The 20,266-nt window shown below is 36.7% G+C and overlaps 1 protein-coding gene across 2 annotated transcripts in view; it reads right to left on the bottom strand.

Moving 5' to 3' along the window:
• Nucleotides 1-20,266, bottom strand: part of Specc1l (sperm antigen with calponin homology and coiled-coil domains 1 like) — a 143,303-nt gene that overhangs the window by 100,666 nt on the left and 22,371 nt on the right. For both annotated transcript variants that reach the window (XM_027923357.3, XM_071617455.1), the window contains exon 2: nt 9,344-9,533. In XM_027923357.3, coding sequence (XP_027779158.1) covers nt 9,344-9,496 — 153 coding nt within the window. In that variant the 5' untranslated portion in view covers nt 9,497-9,533. The remainder of the gene's footprint in view (nt 1-9,343; nt 9,534-20,266) is intronic.

Here is a 20,266-nt window from a genome sequence, read left to right as displayed (position 1 = left end):
GGTGGGCCTACATTCATGATCCTTCTGCCTCAGCCTCCCAAGGATCTGGGATTATAGGCACGCGCCATTGCACCTGGCTAGAAAAACTACATTTAAATAAAGTACTGGAAAACTTTTCCTCTTTAAGGTGAAGGTACAAGTTGGCCAAGTAATTTATACTGTCTTAATCTATACACAGCCATGCTCTCTTAGTTAGATAATGATAAGTTCATTTCTACAAATTAAAGTGGTTCACAAGTAACTAATTTCTAAAGACTCTTTCAGTTCTAAATGTCAGTGATTCCATATGGAAATTTTGGTTTTCAGCACTCACTTATGGAAATTATAATACAGTATCATTAATTTGGTCAAAATATCTTATTTAAAAAGAGTCAGAGGGGTTGGTAGAGTAACTCAGTGGTATAGCACTTTCCTAGAATGCTCAAGGGCCTGGGTTGATTCCAGGCTGGGTGCAGTGGTACATGCCTGAAATCCCAGCAGCTCAGTCCATTAAGAAACTAATTTACAAAAAAAATAAAATAAAATAAGGCAGAAAAGGCATCAATGTTTTCAAAAAATTAAATAGAATTAAATTGTGGGAATTTAGGGTTGTCACATTATGAAAAATCTAGAACATCTAGAATAAAAAGGAAAGAAGACATTGCATTGTTTATTCTACAAGACTTGTTTCTGCTAAAGAAAACTGGCCATCAACTAATATGCCAAAAAATTCAAATGGAGTCCCCTTTCTTGTCAATACACCTTCATCCATTAGCCAGTATATGAATTCAACATAAATCATTTTCTGTTGTTGTTAATTAAATTTACCTTTCAACTAATTTTTCTTCTTCCTTAAGTTAAATTTTCCTTTTATAATAATTAATCTGAAAACACTCTACATAATCATGTGGAAAAATGGCTTAATTGTCACACTTCTCTGGTTACAATTTGGCTTTGGGCAATGGTAAGGTTAAACATACCGTGGGGCACCAAATCACAAACTCTAATAGTAATTCAGATCTCATAGTACTGGCAAAAGTAAACCAGTGAAACAAGGTAAAGAGCCAAGGGAGGGGACGTAGTACTTGCCTAACATGTGTGAGTTCAATTCTAGTACCACACACATACATACACATACAAAAAGAGTCCATTAAGAAACTAATTTACCAAAAAAAAAAAAAAAATAATAGAAACTAATTTACAGCCAGGGGTGTGGCTGCAATGGATCTGTGGATTGCAAGTTCTATGCCAGCCTCAGCAACTCAGTGAGAGCCTGTCTTAAAAATTAAAAAGGAATAGGGATATAGTTCAGTGGTAAAGTGTCCCTGAATTTAATCCCAAGTACAAAAAAAAAAAAAAAAAGAATGAAACATTACAGCCAAAGAAGCAGCGCAGAAAACATGGGTTTTCAAGTAAATGGTGCTAGACCCAGTGCATATTTTTTAAAAAGGTCTATTTCACACCATATCAAAAATAAAATCCAAGATCTTCTACATGACTCAAAATCCTAAATTACAAATAACTGATCAATATGAACACATAAAAATTAAAAATCTTAAAACAAATTTTTAATTTAAAAAAATTTTAAAACTCTTAGCATGTCAAAAAAGAAACCATAAAATAAAAAATAAAAAAATTTAAATAAAACAAAAACTGGGGATTAAGGTATCATTTGTCATCTATCAGACTGGCAAAATGAAAAGTATAAAAACACACTCTTTTGGGAATAAAGTAGAAAAAAAGGTACACTTTTAAACTGCAGGTGGGAACCACCTTGATGTAAAAACTACATATGCATACACATTTTGCCTAGTAATCGCACATACAGAGTTTTAACCTGAAGTTATACCTCAATAATACAAAATATATATATGCACAAGGTTATTCATTATAGTGTTGTTTCTGGTTGCAAAAGACTGGTATACCTTACGAGCCTATATACAGTAAAGTGCATGTAGTATACTTTAATGACCAAAATGAAGTACTAAACAGCTAGAGAAAAAGAATAGAATTAGCTGGGTGCAGTGGCACATGCCTGTAATCCCAGCAGCTCAGGAGGCTAAGACAGGAGAATTGAGAGTTCAAAGCCAGCCTCAGCAAAAGCAAGGCACTAAGCAACTCAGGAAGACCTGAAAGGAAAATAAAAAGAGAAACAGAAAAAAAGAGAAACAGAGACAAGATGCAGAGGCCAGAAAAGAAGTAGCTCCTTGTCCAAGGGGCCATATTTATTTATACCAATAGGTTACATTAGGTCATTAATACCATAACTACATTATTGTTTCAATTACATTCCACAGTTACAATATGTAATGTCAGGAGTTTGTGCAGCTCTCTAGAAAGTCCACTGTCTAAAGTTAACTGTTAGATGGGCAGATCCAGAAGCACCAGAGCTTGGTGAAACACTGAAGTTATCTAGCAAGCAAGTTCCTTTACTCCTAGGAGCTATGTGCCTGCAATCGAGGTTGAATGAGGCTCTAGCACAGAGGCTTCTCAAGCAGGGCATTGCCATACCAGTTAGATATTGCACATATATTTAGTTATTTTACCAGATCCTAGGAGAGACTGCAGGGCATTCTAAGGGTGGGAAACAGAGCCCCTGTTGTCCGCCTCCCCAGGAATTTGCTCACCAGGGGACTGCTTCCCTGTACATTTCCACAGTCAGAATCACTACAGAGATCCTATCTCTAAATAAAATACAAAATAGGGCTGGGGATGTAGCTCAGTGGTAGAGTGCCCCTGAGTACAATCCCTGGTACCCAAAAAAAAAGCAAGACTGCTGAAGTTGGTATAGAGACTTTTCTAGAATAAATTAAGTGAAAATAAGCGAATTACAAAAAAACTAAATAAGTATGTATCTGTGTATTTATGTAAAAAATAACACTGGAAGGATAAATGGAAACCAAACTGTTTACCTCCAGGGAGCAGGAACAGAGCAAGATAAAATGGAGAGTGGCACACCCCTACAATCCCAGAGGCTCAGGAGAATTGCCAATTCAAAGCCAGCCTCAGCAATTGCAAGGCGCTAAGCAACTCAGTGAGACCCTGTATCTAAATAAAATACAAAATTGGACTGGGGATGTGGCTCAGTGGCCGAGTGCACCAGAGTTCAGTCCCCAGTACCAAAAAAAGAGAAGGAATAGAGGAAGAAAGAGGCACTTGTCTGAATATGTCTTCCCATGTAGTTCTGAAACTATGTTAGTGCTTCATTTACTCAAAATAAATCAATTAAAGTAACATTGGCAGAGGGCTAAAACAGAATATGGGAGAAACAAGTAGCACTAACTATATTTCAAATTAATTACAGAACCCAAGAATCTTCTGAACACAGCATTGTTTTTAAAATATATTTTTTTTAGTTATACATGAGCACGATATCTTTATTCTATTTATTTTTATGTGGTGTTGAGGATCGAACCCAGTGCCTCACATATGTGAGGCAAGTGCTCTACCACTGAGCCACAACCCCAGCCCATGAACACAGCATTCTGATCATGAATCTTCAAACTCTCAAGCCAAAACCTAAAAAGTGTAAATGAATTTTTTAAAACCACTGAGCTACATCCCCAGCCCTTTTTATTCTTTTATTTTGAGACACAGTCTTACTAAATTGCTGAGGCTAGTCTTGAATTTGTAATACTCCTACCTCAGCCTCTCAAGTCCCTGGGATTATAGGTATATGCCACAGCATCAGGCATGGATAAATGAATACTGAACTTTTGTTGATAGAATTGGTTTTTTCACAGTATGGAACAGCAGTTCCAAAATTATTTTATATACATTCTAGGGTTAAGAATTTAAGTATGTATATTGTAGATAACAGAAAAGGTTATTATGACTCAAGTCCTTGGAAGTGGAAGTATCAGTATGAACTAATACATTTTAAAAGAGAAACACAAAAATTAGTGTGTGTGTGTGTGTGTGTGTTCGTTTCCCAAAAGCAATGAGCACATCTAACTTTCAGATCTTGGTTTTTATGTTCTATCTCCCACTAAAAGGAACAAGGCCTCTTTTAAGAAATGGTTGATTCTAAGCCTGGGGCTGGAAAAGTGCAAAACTTTCTGTGCCAGAAACTGAGAAAGGATTCAAAGAATAATAGGAACATGTCAAAAGGATGCTTGAACCAACATGAAGCCACTCCCACTGGATAAGTCAGGGACAATGTGAGCCTCAAAATAATTATGTTAAAAACAATTTATAACTGAGTCCACCATGAATTCTCACTAATACAAATTAACACAAAAGTACAGGGTGGCTGGGGGGTAAACTCCTCCTTAGAATGGAAAGCCAACTACTTAATGTTTAAGGAATAATGGAGTCAGAAAATTATGATTTGGCAAAAATCATAGTAATAATTGATTCTGTAAAGAATTATCCCAAAATGCTAAAAATAGGGTAAAAGCATAGTGAAAAAGAAAATACACAGTTTCAAAACAAAACATAGTAGTCCAACAGGTGAGAAACCTATACTATATTATCTATCTTAACCAATGCAAGCAAATATTCCCAGTAATGGAACAGACCAAAGCTACCTGCTCTCAGAAATGCTACATCAAGGACACCTCACTTCTGTGGTATTTCAGGCAAAAACTTGATTAAAAGGAAATAGTGACACACCCAACTGAGAGGCAGTCTACCAAAGAGCTAGTCTGTACTCTTTAAAAATTCCTGAACTGAGGAACCATTTCAAACTCCTAAATATAATACATGATTTTGAACTGGATCCTGGACCAAAAAAAAAAAATTTTTTTTTCCTTTTTTCAATAATGAATGATAGCAGAATTGATGAAATTTAATACATTAGATTCTAGCATTTTATCGATGTTAATTTCCTGATTTTATAATTAATTATAGCTACATAAAACAATGTCCTTGTTTTTTAAGAAATATACTCTAAAATATTTAGCAGTAAAGAACCATCAGGTCTACTATTTACACTCAGTTTTTAAAAAACATAAATTGTGTGTGTGTGTACATGTATGTATATGTATGTAGAGGAAAACATGTAATCATGATAAAAGATTAACATGTAGGGAATCTTGATAAAGGATATTACTGGAGAACCAGGTATGGTGGTACATGACTAGAGTGCCAGCTACTAGAGAAGGAACAGGAGGATGGCCTAAGCCTGGAAATTTTAGGTCAGCCTGGGAAACAAGGTGAAACCCTATCTCTTTAAAATACAAAAGAAAAGAAAAAGAGATATGAAAATGTGCTCAATCTCACTGTAATAATGTAAATGAAAATTAAAGCTACTGTCACTTTGCAATGATTCGTTAAGCTCAATACCTATGCTTTGTAAACTTTGTATGTAAGCTATGAAGCAACAAAAAAGTAAAAACATCTCTGTACTTTCCAGCTTGTATTTTTCACTAAGTTACTGGTAGATTTGCTGGTTTTTTTCCCTTATTTCTTTTAGTTTTGCTACAAGATTCTGTAAATACATGTGCATTCCTACACATAAACACTCCCCATCAGCAACAGTCCAAAACCATGAAACTGATGAAGGAACATTTTTAGCCTACTTTTTAATAACAGATGCAAACTGCAAATCATTTGTTAAAAATATTTCAGATAAAAATAATGAAATACTACAATCGAAAAACACATAACTTCTCAAGGTCAAGACTTAAGTTTCTCAGTCTACATCTTAAGCTCAAATTTAGCTTTCATCGAGCTTTACCTTTCAAATTTAAGAGATGGATTGTTCAGATGGTTAACAATGAGCCACACCTTTAGCCCTAATAACTTTTATACTACAGATTATGATCATAAAAAAATAAATCACAAATAGTCATTGAAAGTTACCAATTACTTAGATTGTGACTGAAGCTTATTAATTCACATTTATCAATTTTTAGGAAAAAATATTCTCCAGAATAAAGAAAAAGTTTATTACTTCTATAAGCACTAACCATCAACTCCTGACTAGTATACAAAAACCCTGAAAGGTACAGAGGTTTGGAGACTACCTCAACATGGAAAAGAATCCTCTCTACTGACTATGACAAAGAATTAAACCAGATGTCACAGCTCCTGAAAAGAGTGAGTACAACCTGCCCAAAACTCAACATGAACAGCAGCAGTACTTCATTTTATACTTACAAAAGCCTTAATCATTAGTGAGGTCTTCTGGATCAAGTGTCCTTTCTCCTCTCAACTAGTTCTAGCTTCAAACAACATTTGAAATAAAACAAGTGGAAAAATGCATATTGTAAGAAAGAGATTGTGAGAATATTGAGCAGTGACAGATACATAAGTTTGGGTGTCTACACATGAATAGACGAGTGTGTGTACAAGGTGTCTAAATAATTAAAAGCTAAACACTGGTTAATCATCAATATTCCATCATAGTTACAGGAATTCATGCTGTGAGTGGCAGCATGTGCCAAGAAAAGATGAAATAAGAAAACTCAGAAAAATAAAATAACACTCAAATATGAAAAGTCTCAAAGCACCCTGTCCTTTTTTTGTAGTGCTAGGTAATCAATCCTGGGACTTCAAACATGCTCAATTAGCACTCTAGAACTGATCTACACCCACAGGCCCTCAAAGCCCATGAATATTTTCAATTTTTCTGTTCATTTTCATAATTTTCTTCTTTCCTTCTGTCTCTTCTTACTTCAATTTCTAATCAATAACTTCCCCCACCCTCTTTTTAAGATGAAAATAATTGCTCCAATCCCTGGCAAAATGTTTCGAAATAATTTTACTTCTCACCTGACCTTTCCCACTAACTACACCACACACGCACACACACGCGCGCACACACACACACCCTTACTTACACAAACCTGCCAAAGTAGCAGAGCCAAAGGTATGAACAGCAGGCATGTACTGGCAAGAGCAGGTATACATTCTGCTTTATAATGGAAACATACTCACTGTTTAAGACCAAACTACTAGCAATTCCAGATCCACACCTCAGAAGAGGTACCATGCCTGCTCAGTGCACAGTCCATAGTAAATCTTCAAAGACACTGCTTGCCACAGATGAAGAGGCCACAGAAGGAAGGCAGCAATGCACATCCAATGCCAACATTTCAACCTGTTCTTCCAGTCACATAAATAACAGGTCACTCAGTCACACAGGTACTCCACTCTGAAGATAGCCCCAGTAACTGAGTAACTAGTTACATCAGAAATGCCACATATCTTACAAAAAAGAGTGGTGGCACTGCTACCAAGGAAATACTTCTGGATGTTGATTCAGCTAACAGAAATAGGGCAAAGGTCTATTCCTGGTACCATCCTTCAGGCCATAGGATAACTACTAGCAATTCATTAGGACTACAGCAAGAAGAAAAATTGAGGGCTTCTTTAAACCTATAGAATTAGTCTGGGTTCATTTGCAACAATCTTTCTTTTTTTTCTTTTTAAGGCAGCAAAATACAATAGACACTAGTATGGCAGTATGTATAAACCTGGATGTGTAACCAATGTGAATCTGCAATCTGTATATGTGGTAAAAATGGGAGTTCATAACCCACTTGAATCAAATGTATGAAATATGATATGTCAAGAGCATTGTAATGTTTTGAACAACCAATTAAAAAAAAAAAAAAAAAAAGGGCTGGGGATAAGCTCACAGATAGCATGTTCCCAGTACAAAAAAAAAAAAAGAAAAGAAAAAGAAATTTTTTTCACCTTTATTCTATTTATTTATTTTTATGTGGTGCTGAGGATCGAACTCAGGGCCCTCACACTTGCTAGGCAAGTGTTCTCCCACTGAACTACAGTCTCAGCCCAGATGCAACAATCTTGGAACAGAAAAACCAGCATTTCCTGCTAGATCTTTCAACACATATAAGGAAGTTCCTCATGAGCTATTCCTCTGAGGTGCTTCTTAAAATAATTAATTCATAATCTATCCAGTCTCTGACAAACAAAAGACTTTTAAATGGATCATGTTTCTGGCCATACTTGGTTTTTTTCCCTATCAGACTAGCACAAACCCCCTTCTGGCTTTCTGCATACAGGCAAAATTTCTACCCAAAACTCAACAACCCTAAAACAAAAAAATGAAGAACAGAACAAATTAACTTTTGAGATAGCTAGAATACTGTGGATTTCTGTGCAATAATGTCAAAGACTGGACCAGCAAGTAAGTGTCATGGAGCAAGCTTATCCCTTGGATGGCCCAAATAACATCGACACTAAGAACACCCCATGGGAAAACTCCTCAATCCTGGACTAGAGAAAAGTTCCTAGATCTAACTAATAAAAATGCTACTGCCTGGGATGTATAGCTCAGTGCTAGAGTGCTTGCCTAATATGCACAAGGCCCTGGGTTCAATCCCTAGCACCACAAGGGGTGAGGGGGAGCTCTACTAAGCATTGCCTTGTGCCAAGCTCTGGGCCATCCACATTCATACATTCCCTCATTTAATGATGATCACAGTCCTATGAAACAGGTACTAAGCTCAGGTCTGTTTTTCCCAACACCCATGGTCTAATTACTATGCTATACAAAAAAAAAAAAAAAGAAAAATTATTCTGGTCTATAAGGAGTTTAAAGGAAACTAATTATGCTCTTACTAAATTAAAATCCCCAATTTTAACTAGGGTTAATACTAGATCAGATGGAAATACCAGAGAAAAAGAACATTTTATGTGTGTAAAGGGGCTAAGAACTCCTGTCTAGGGATCACGGGAATGCTATAACCAGTCATGCTTTAAGATTTGGTTTACACATTCTATTCACAAAACCTTCCCAGGCAAGAAACAATATCTTCCTACTTGAAATTACTACTACTTCCCTAGGACATATGACATTTTCCACTCATTTCAGTTATTCATATTTGTACCTTACCTCCATCCTTTACTTCACAAGCTCCCTGAAGGCTGACTTTACTCCTAGCTCACACGAGCACAACACCCTGCACAAGGCACCCTCAATTATTATTTATTTTTTATCAAAGGACATACATTTATTTATTTATTTGTTTGTTTGTTTGTTTTTAGTTGTAGTTGGGCCCAATACCTTTATTTATTTATTTTTATGTGGTGCTGAGGATCAAACCCAGGGCCTAGCACACGCTAGGCAAGCACTCTAATGCTGAGCCACAACCCCAGCCATATTTTATTTATTTATATGCGATGCTGAGAATCGAACCCAGTGCCTAGCACAAGCTAGGCAAGTGCTCTACCACTGAGCCACAAGCCCAGCCCTGACCCTCAATTATTTGTTTCACACTATTATTTAGATCATTCATAAAACCAAAACACCAATTAAGGCCAGCTACTATAAGCTCTCTTCAAAGGCTGTGTGTTCTGAGTGCCAGGAAAGGACAACTCCTAAATAACATGTATTTAATAAATCCAAGGTCATATTAAAATATATCCCTCCTAAAATCCATGAGAATACCTTTGACAGTGATGCTGCTGTTCCAGATTTTACAAGTTTGCCTCCTGTAGATGCTGAAGAGCTGTTTTCAGACTTAATTTTTTCTACTGTTTGTGTTTTACTTGTTCCAGACAGTTTAGGCACTGAGCCAACACTCCTGCTTGCTTTCTTCATTCTGGGATGCCTCTCCGTGATGCATTTACAATCAAATCTGCAGAAAGAAATGGCATAATGGCATTACACTGAGAAAACTGGAAGAGAGCTCTTTAAGTTTTTGTTTTTAAAGAAATTTACCATGTGATAAGTAAGATTGTAAATGTTGAAAAATTCTTAGATTTGCTTATCAGAATGAGTCCTATTTTCAAGGCTTCCTCCGTGAATATTACTTTTTGTTGTTGTTGTTGTTTTGGTATTGAACCCAGGGTACTTTACCACTGAGCTACATCCCTGGCCCTTTTCTATTTTTTAATTTTGAGTTAGGGTTTCACTAAGTTGCTAAGGCTGGCCTTGAACTTGGAATCGTCCTGCATCTGCCTTACAAGTAATTGGGATTATAGGCATGGCTTGACTACTACTAATTTTAAATTATTTTGTGGATTCTAGTTCATTCAGTAAAAAGAATATCCTATTATATGCAGTGCCGGCGTACAAATTGTCTTCAGCATTTAACAAAGCAATAATCATCCTTTTTACATTTTTTTTAGTTGATGAACCTTTATTTTATTCATTTATTTATATGAATTGCTGAGATTGGAACCCAGTGTCTTACCCATATGAGGCAAGTGCTCTACCACTTAGCCACAATCCCAGCTTAGCAATAATCATCTTGACATTTGGGAATTAGCCATTCTGTGGGAGTGATCATACTTTTCAAATTATCTAGCAAAATTCTAATTTCAGATATTTGTTGTGATATTCCCATATCAGCCAGCAGAATATCCCAGAAATCCCAACATTCAGAATCTAAATATATTCTCCAGCATACCTTTTTTATTAAGAGGCAGCACAGAAATTCTTTATCAAAGCATTAGCCTCAATTATTGGTTCAGGAAATAAGGCCATTTTACTTATCTGTATGGCATATAACAATTCTTCCACATAAGTGGTATATAATTGATCACAGCTAAGAGGACTTGGAATAACACACAAAACTGAAGCCAAATTTAAGTCCTTAAATATACATTTGTTAACTGAGCTAGAAGAACAGTCTGTATAATAACATCACATTATGAAAGATACCTTGCCTAGATCATTTTGGACAGGCTAATATAATTAACAAAATGAAAGACTATTTTGAACATGAGGTGATTTTATGTACCATGATGACTCTAAGAAACCATATTGAGCACAAAAAGAGGTTGGTCTGTTTTATGAACACTCAAACAGAGCAACATTTTGGAAAAGAAAAGGCTCATTTCAATAGCCTTACTGAATGTTTTACCTATACTGTGCTCCAATGCTCCAGGTTTACCTGGCTTGACATGACACAACACAACTGGGACGGTGGCCAGAACGGAAAGACAGGGTCAAGGAGCCTCTGTTCAACCCTTGACATAAGGCTTTGGAGCAAAAAGAATGCACCAAAACACAGCAAAACCTCAGAGACTCTTCTTTAGCTCTTCCCCAACTGCCTAGGCAAGCACTCTACCACTGAGCCACAACCCCAGCCTCACAACTTATCCACTCTTTGATATTTTTTTAAGTATTTTTTTAGTTGTAGTTGGATACAATACCTTTATTTTATTTATTTATTTTTATGTGGTGCTGAGGATTGAACCCAGAGCTTCACACATGCTAGGCGAACACTCTACTGCTGAGCCACAACCCCAGCCCAACGTATCCACTCTTAACCAACTCTTTTGCTCTCTCTCTCCTTTCCCATTTGAATAATCTGCCCAGAGTAAGGGCAGTCTACATCTATGTCCTACATGTTCCCAGACAATACTAAATACTAAATACGCTTGCCTAGCATGCATGATGCACTGGGTTCAATTCTCACCACCACATAAAAATAAATAAAAAAATAAAGGTCCATTGAAACTAAAAAATATTTAAAAAAAGAAAGTCAAATCAAGTTCTAAAAACTTTTCCTTCAACTACCCACTTTGAAGCTTCTCCTACATCTTTCTTTGCCTTATATATGGTTCTTAGAAATTTCCTTCTTTCCTCCAAATTCCATGCTGCATTCCTTTCTACTACACCTGTCAGATTCTCTACCATTCTGTGACTACTCTTTCAGCCCTGTAAAACTGACATTTTCTAGACCAACATTATCTAACAGAACTCACTGCGATAATGATAATATTTTAAGTATCTAACTGCACTAACAGGGTAGCCACTAGGGGACACTTAATGGCAACTAAGCATTCTAAAAAGTGGCTAGTGTAACTGAGGGATTGAATTTTAAATTTTTCTTAATTTAAATTTAAAGTTGCATGCAGCTGGTGGCTACCACATTGAACAATACAACAGATTGCCTTTCCTGCTGCTGTCACTATCCCAAAATTAAAATTTAACTACCACTTCACACTCACCAGAATGGCTATAATCAAAAAGATAAACACAAATTTTAGAAAGTACATACAGTAACTAGAATCCCTATACACTGCTGGTGGGAATGAGAATGGCATTTCGGCTTTGGAAAACAGTATGGCATTTCGTCAAATGGCAGCTACCATATGACCTCAACAACTCTACTCCTAGATGTACACCATGAAAAATGAAAATATTTGTCCACTCAAAAACGTATACACACACACTAAAAAACATTTATGCACAAATGATCATAGGGACATTATTTATCATAGCTCCAAAATGGAAACAACCCAAACAGTCTCCCCTGAATTCTCCCAAATAACTACAATAGAACTCCTTGTTAACATTTAAATTAGGGGCTGGGGATGTGGCTCAAGCGGTAGCGCGCTCGCCTGGCATGCGTGCGGCCCGGGTTCGATCCTCAGCACCACATACAAACAAAGATGTTGTGTCCACCAAAAAATAAAAAATAAATAAATAAATATTTTTAAAAAAACATTTAAATTATTTTTTAATTATTGGCATATATTTGTTACTTAATTAGACACATATATTTACATGCTTTCTGCATACTAAATAACTTTGCTTTAATTCCAAGTGTCCATCAACTTATAAATAAGCAAAACAAAGTATATCCACCCAATGGCCACAAACAAAATGTAATGAATCCATCTAATTCCCATTCCATGCCAATAGAATATTATTGGGCAATAAAAAAGAATGAAGTACAAATACATGTTACAACACGGATGAATCTTGAAAACATACTACACAAAAGCCAGATGTAAGGGATCGCATATTTTATAATTCAATTTATATCAATTATTTAGAATAGGCAAACACATACAATTAAAAGTAGATTAACAACTGCCAGGGGTTAGAGGTAGGGAAACAGAAACTGACTGCTAATGAATATAAGATTTCTTTTGGGGGATGACACAAAGACCTAAAATTAGATTGTGGCAATAGTTATATAACTCTGTGAATAAACTAAAAAACACTAAAAATTTTACACTTTAAACAAGTAAACTGTTGACAAATGAATTATATCTTAATAAAGCTGTAATTAAGAAGAAAACTAATAAATAACACTGAACAAGGATTTCTGGAAAACAAATCCCAACACTATAAAACACTCTATGAGGAGGACTATGGTTTTGCAAGATCTTAGATGAAACAAAAAGCACAGTAGAAAAGTCAAAGATACTGAGATATAGACTATTCTAGGAGGCTGACAGCTTGAGGTATTTTAGACCAGTGGTATTCACCTGCATCAGACTCAAAATCCCCCTTCTTTAATAACTATATAATGTCAGGTGGTGCATGCCAGCAACTATAATCCCAGCAACTTGGGAGAATCACAAGTTCAAGGCCAGTCTCAGTAACTCAATGAGACTCTGTCTCAAAATAAAAAGGATTGGGGGTATAGCTTAGTGCCAAAGCACCCCTAGGTTCATTCCCTAGTACCATGATCAATCAATCAAGCAATAAAAAAATCATGTAAAACACACCTTTACTATCCTAACAAAATTCAGAGACAACCTATTAAATACATATTTTTAAATATATCTATAGAACACAGAAACTAAAAATAAAATTCATAACAAAAATAATTTTTTTGTGTGTGTGTGTGTGTGTATACCAGGAATTTAACCTAGAGGTGCTGAACCACTGAACAACCACCCTAGCCCACTCTTTATTCTTTTTATTTTGAGACAGGGTCTTGCTAAGCTGCTTAGGGTCTCACTGAATTGCTGAGTCTGGCTTTGAATTTGTGATCCTCTTGCCTCATCCTCCCAAATCATATGAATTTCAATATGTAGATTTTCAGAGAGGGCTATATACTAAGAATAAAAGAGTCAGAAATCTATAGCTCTAAACTCAATCATTGTGAATTTGGCAGCTATAAATAATCTTGATTTGGGCATGTGGTAGTAGTAACTCAGATACCACACTATCATCACGAATGCCATCAATACTTTTCTAAAAAGATGACCCACTCTAGTGTGATGATTGTTATGTCAATTAGTCTAAGCCAAAGGATGCCCAGCCATTTGGTCAAACACTATTCTGGGTATGTCTGTGAATGTATCATTGGATGAAATTAATACTTTAATGGGTTGATGGGATAAAACAGATTAACCTCCCTAATGTGGGGTTAGAGGACCCAATCAACCGAAGACCAGCATAGCACCGAAAGGCTGAATAAGGTTCTGTCAGCTTTCAGATTAAAATTTATACCATTAGGTCCCCTGGTTCTTAGGTCTGGGAACCCAAACTAGAACACCACCATCAATTATCCTAGGTCTCTAGTTATGTCAACTGCAGATCTTGGGACTTTCTTTATTCTCTGTCATGACATGAGCCAATTCCTTAAAATAAATATCATATATATATATATATATATATATATATATATATATACACACACACACACACACACACACACACACACACATAGACTTTTTGTTTATTTTCTTAATTAGGGATTAAACACAGGGCCTTGCACTTCCTAGACAAGTACTCTACCACTGAGCTGCTACATTCCCAGTCCACTTTTTAAATTTTATTTTGAGACAGGATCTTGCTAGGTTGCCCAGGCTGACCTTGAACTTGTGATCTTCCTGCCTCAGTCTCCCAAGTAGCTGGGATTACAGGGATCCATTTCCTATTGGTTCTGTTTCCCAGGAGAACCCCGACTTATTTGGTAAATATACAAACAAAACAAAGGAATTTCCCCTCTATGTCTGTAGTAATTAACTCCATTCCCTAAAAATTTCATTAATATAAAAATGTATTTTTTTAAATGCTTTATGTAAAATAGAGTTAGAATTTAGGCTTAGTCATTAGCAGGTTTTTTTTTCTGTCTATATAAATTATTTAGCAAGATATTATAAAGCAGTAGAGAGCACAAGGAAATCTCCTTTTTGCAGAATTATCATTATATTAAGACTAGAATTCTATGCTCCTTACCTATTAAATGCTCAACAACATCCATCAACCATTAAGACAACTGAAAATGCTATCCCAAATGTCCAAAATGACCCCTATTAAGAGCAAGGATTCACAAAACAGATTCATGAGTATACACTAGGTCCCCCACTCTACACAGTGGCGCACGCCTGTAATCTCCATGGCTCAGGAGGCTGAGGCAGGAGGACTGCAAGTTCAAAGCCAACCTAAGCAAAAGCAAAGTGCTAATCAACTCAGTGAGACCATGTCTCTAAATAAAATACAAAATAGGGCTGGAGATGTGACTCAGTGGCTGAGTGTCCCTGAATCCAATCCCCGGTACCCCCCAAAAAAGAAAAGGGTCTAGCAAGACCCTTACCTAGAGCCCTCTGGGTATATGAGAGATTTCAGAGTGGAAACAAAGGACCAGAACAGTTCACAGCACTTCTATTGCCTAAACACTGAAAACAGGAGTATGGTAAAAGTTACTATTCCCCTTCCCCAACCTTCCTGAAGGGTGCCGTCAATCAGCATCAAACACCTCCAGTTTATAGCCAAATCACAGTCTGAAAGGAATAAAAAGCAGTTTTCCTCACAAAAACACTGTGAATCCTGTTTCCATGTCCTAGGAATAATCTCACTCTATGATAATCCATCAAATATGTCACATGTAATTGTCAAATAATTTAAAAAAAAAAAACTTAAAAACAGATGCAGTGTTCTCAAAATTAGAAAGAAAGCCATAGGCTTTCTAGGGCCGCCTCAAGCCTCTTCCAAGCAGGGGATAGCAGGTACCATGTCCCGTGCAGTACCTAGTACAGGTTACTGAATCCTCACAATAGCCCATTCTTGTGGGAATGTATAAATGAAGAAATTGAGCATCAGGTAAGAAGCTCTCCTAGGTCAATTATTCAGAAGTGACAGTAGACTAAATTCAAACCCCAGTCCCTCTCTGCTGCTTCATAAGGCCTCAATTGTACCCATACAAGAGCACTTCCTTAGGAATATGCAACCTTTGATCTCAATGACTATTAGACAAGATATAAAAAAAACTCTAACTACACTAAAACTATACTGCTCAATCTGCTTCATCTAGATTTATCCACTTACTCTATGGGTTAGTACTGGATTCATTTTGGGGAAAGAGAATTGAAACCTGAGCCTCGTGCCTGTTAAACACTACTCTTTCACTGATTTACAGCCCAGTCCATTACTAATATTCTTTTTTAAAAAAAAAATCTTTATTTTTTAATTTTTTATTTATTTTTATTTATTTATTCTTTTATTGTTGTAGTTGGACACAACACCTCCATTCCATTCATTTATTTTTATGTGGTGCGGAGGATCGAACCCAGGGCCCTGCGTATGCTAGGTGAGCGCTCTATCGCTGAGCCACAATCCCAGCCCCAAAATATCTTTATTTTATTTATTTATTTCTATGTGGTGCTGAGGATCAAACCCAGTGCCTCATGCATACAAGGAAAGCGCTCTACCACTGAGCTACAACCCCAGCAGAATTACTGGTATTCTTAACCAAAATTTTTCAATTAGAAATACTGACTGCCATATGTTTTGTTTTTATTTGGATACTCGAGACTGAACTCAAGGGTGCTCGACCATTGAGCCACATCCCCATCCCTTTTTTATTTTATTTTTTTATTTTGAGACAGATCTCACTAAGATCTAACTAAGTTAGGGTCTTGCTAAGGCTGGCTTTGAACTTGCATCCTCCTGTCTGAGCCTCCCTAGCCATTGGGATCACAGGCATACGCCACTGTGCCTGGCCTATTACCATGTTATTTAATATAAAATCTTTCTTTTATAGAGCAAACAATTTATTGTCAGGTCTAAACCAGTATGTATGAAGTTATAGCTATAAATGTAAATTTCTTAGCTAAAACCATATTAATTTATGGATACTACTTTTTTATTTACAATAGCATGTTAGGCATGGGTGGAGACACAAACTGCTTGCAATATAGAAATAAACCCTACATTTTAGAAGGCTGCAGTCTGGGTGGCCAAATACTCACCAGGATGTCTTAGTGCTCACCAGCAACTCAGGACAGGATTTACAGCTCCAGGAGCCCTGCCTAACCCTAATGACACATCTGAAGCCACACAGGAAGTTCCAGAGTTTCCTTTCCATCTACCAAAAGATACTATGATTAAAACCTACTGGGGAAACAAAACAGGGCCTTCTCTTGCCTTACACATATGTTAGTAAAATACATCTTAAAAATCAAACCACAAGGCTGGGGTTGTAGCTCAGTGGTGGAGCACTTGCCTAGCATGTGTGAGGCACTGAGGTTCGATCCTCAGCACCACATAAAATAAATAAATAAATAAATAAATAAATACAATAAAAGTATTGTGTCCATCTACAACTAAAAAAAGTTAAAAAAAAAAAAAAAACACAGGGGCTGGGGATGTGGCTCAAGCGGCAGCACGCTCACCCGGCACGCGTGTGGCCTGGGTTCGATCCTCAGCACCACATACAAACAAAGATGTTGTGTCCGCCGAGAACTAAAAAATAAATATTTTTTTAAAAATTCTCTCTCTCTCTCTTAAAAAAAAAACAACACAGACTTCTTAAATATAAAAATGTCTTATAGGATACCCACATGCAATGTCAGTGACAAAAAAAAAATCAGTTAAAAGCATCTACTGTTAGAGAAACCTGACTAGTAAAAAAAATTAGAAGTCATTACTAATATTCAACACTTATTTTGTGCTAAGGCAAATTCAACCCAATTCTTTCCTTTTTTTTTTTTAATTTTTTTTAGTTGTAGTTGGACACAATACCTTTATTTTATTTATTTTTATGTGGTGCTGAGGATTAAACCCAGTGCCTCGCGCATGTTAGGCAAGCGCTTTACCACTGAGCCATAATCCTAGCCCCCCAACCCAATTCTTATTTATTTTTTGTAATTTTTGCAACATTAAACTTAAACTCATGGGTGCTCTACCAACAGCTATATCCCCAGTCCTTTTTATTGTTTGAGACAGGGTCTTGCTGCCTCAGCCTCCCAGGTTGCTGGAATTATAGTGAATGTGCCACTGCACGCAGTCCCAAACATCAATTCTATGGGAACTAGTCAGAAAGAAAATAAACATATGGGCATACAAAGTTGACTAGAACACGATAGCTGCCTCTCAATACTCATGGGGGATTGGTCAAGGGCCCTACAGTCAACAACAACATCTATAGATGCTCAAATCCCTTACCTATAAAGAAGTAGTACTGCTTGGCAGCCTGAGGCAGGAAGATGCAAGTTTGAGGCCAGTCTAGCAACTTAGCGAGGTCCTAAGCAACTTAGTGAGACCTTGTCTTAAAACAAAAAATAAAAAGGGCTGGGAATGTAGATCAGGGATAAAGTGCCTCTGGGTTCAATCCCCACTACAAAAAAAAGTAGTAGTATTTGCAAAGAACCCACACACATTCTCCCCTGTATTTTAAATCATGTCTAGATTATTTACAATACCAAATCCAGTGTAAATGCTATGTAAATAGTTATTATACTATATTGTTTAGAAACCAATGACAAGGAAAAAACCAGTACATGTTCAGTACAGATGCAATTTTTGAAGGAGGGGAATATTTTCAATCTGAGGTTGTAGAACCCACAGATACCAAGTGGGGGGAATGCCTCCTTTAAGGAGCTTACGGTCTAGAAGAAAAAAATTGAACATGTAAATAAATACTGAACAGGTCCCCATCTTTTATAATTCTATTAATGCCCCCCCAAAAAAAGACAAGGTAAATATATGTAGAGGGTATAATGTCCAGAGAAAGATCTAGTCCCTAGTTCTGCCTTTGGAGGAACAGGGATATAAGTACACATCACAAGTGTGTGAGAAAGCATGGGTTCAACTAAAGAACTCTAAGGACTTGGATATGGCTAGAATACAGATACATCAAAACAAAGGACCAATGGACAAGGGCCTAGAGGGCCATTCAGATCCTGGACTTTATCTAACACAGGACAGTGAGCCACAAAGGGATTAAAGGTAGGGTGGTCAGATCTGTAGTTCCTAAAGATTAACCTGGGGTTGCTATGGCAGATAAACTGAAGGGGCATAGAATGGAAAATGGTGAGGTAAAAGAAAATGAGAATAAGTGCCTCCTTCTCCATAACGTTCCTTTTCTGCCTCAATCTAAGCTCTACACTCAAAAGTACCATTCTTGCTTCACAGCTCTCCCAGCATCTAAAGACTGTCATGGTGCTTCCCTAAGTGGGACCTTCTCCATATTCAGTATTACAAATTCCATAGCCACTCTTCCTGGTTCCCTGCACCATCTGTGTCTATCAGCAACACAGCAGGCAGGCACTTTGGAGCGGGGCACAGGTACTAGACAGATCTGGTCTGGGAAACTCAAAGTATAGCTTGACTATTAGTTCCCTCAATCCAGACACTGGGGTCTCTTAGTCTTAAAAAAAACAAACAAACACACACACACACACAAAAGCCTACTTTTCAAGACACTATCAGAGGTTCACACTGAGTTCACAGTAACCTAATACTTTGAAGTCCTTGTCCAAAAAACTGTTGCTAAGCTGCTTTCATTTCTCCCCCTAACTTTTTATTATGAAACTTTTAAAACACATAGAAATGTTAGGGAAAAAAACTGCACAGCAGGGCTGTGGTTGTGGCTCAGTAGTAGAGAGTGCTTGCCTAGCATGCATGAGGACCTGGGCTCAATCCTCAGCACCACATTAAAAAATAAATAAATAAAAAGATATTATATCCACCTAAAACTAAAAAATAAACATAAAAAAAAAAAACTTTGGGGACTGGAGTTGTGGCTCAGCGGTGGAACACTTGCCTGGGTTCGATCCTCAGCACCACATAAAAATAAATAAATAAAAATAAATGTATTGTGTTCAACAACTAAAAAAATAAGTATTAAAAAAACTTTTAAAAAATGCACAGCAAACAATATTCCACTTTTCTTTTTATAGATGTGCAATTTGTATTCTGAAAAAAATGACGCCTTTATCTGTTAATATTTCATATGGTCAGATTCAGCTCAAAGTTCCAAACTTTGGGAGACTTTCATACTTACTTGAAATCTATAAGCCTCCCTCCTAACAAGTGCTGACTTCAAACCACTCAGTATCCTCTTCTAAAATAAAAAGGAAGTAGAAGATTCTACTTCTGTATCTATACCCCAGGGCAAGTTACTTAACCTTTCTGAAATCTCAGTTTCCTCATATATAAAATGGGGGCTGGTAACACTACATACCTTACAACGATGCTGAGAGGATTAAATGGAATAATGAACCTATTAGTGGGGTGGCAGCCCACAGAAAAGAAAAGATAAATGTGAGCTATCATAATTTATAAAACACAGTGCATGCCCCGAGTATGACTAATGCCTTATTAAAATAAAAACAGCAAATCAAAAGACACTTTGTCAGAGAAACCCTTTACAAGGAATGACTAAAAGATTAT

The sequence above is a fragment of the Marmota flaviventris genome, chromosome 1, assembly GCF_047511675.1.
Source record: "Marmota flaviventris isolate mMarFla1 chromosome 1, mMarFla1.hap1, whole genome shotgun sequence".
Taxonomy (NCBI): Eukaryota; Metazoa; Chordata; class Mammalia; order Rodentia; family Sciuridae; genus Marmota; species Marmota flaviventris.
Note: the sequence above shows the minus strand (reverse complement) of the source record. Positions and strands in the feature narration are given on the sequence as shown.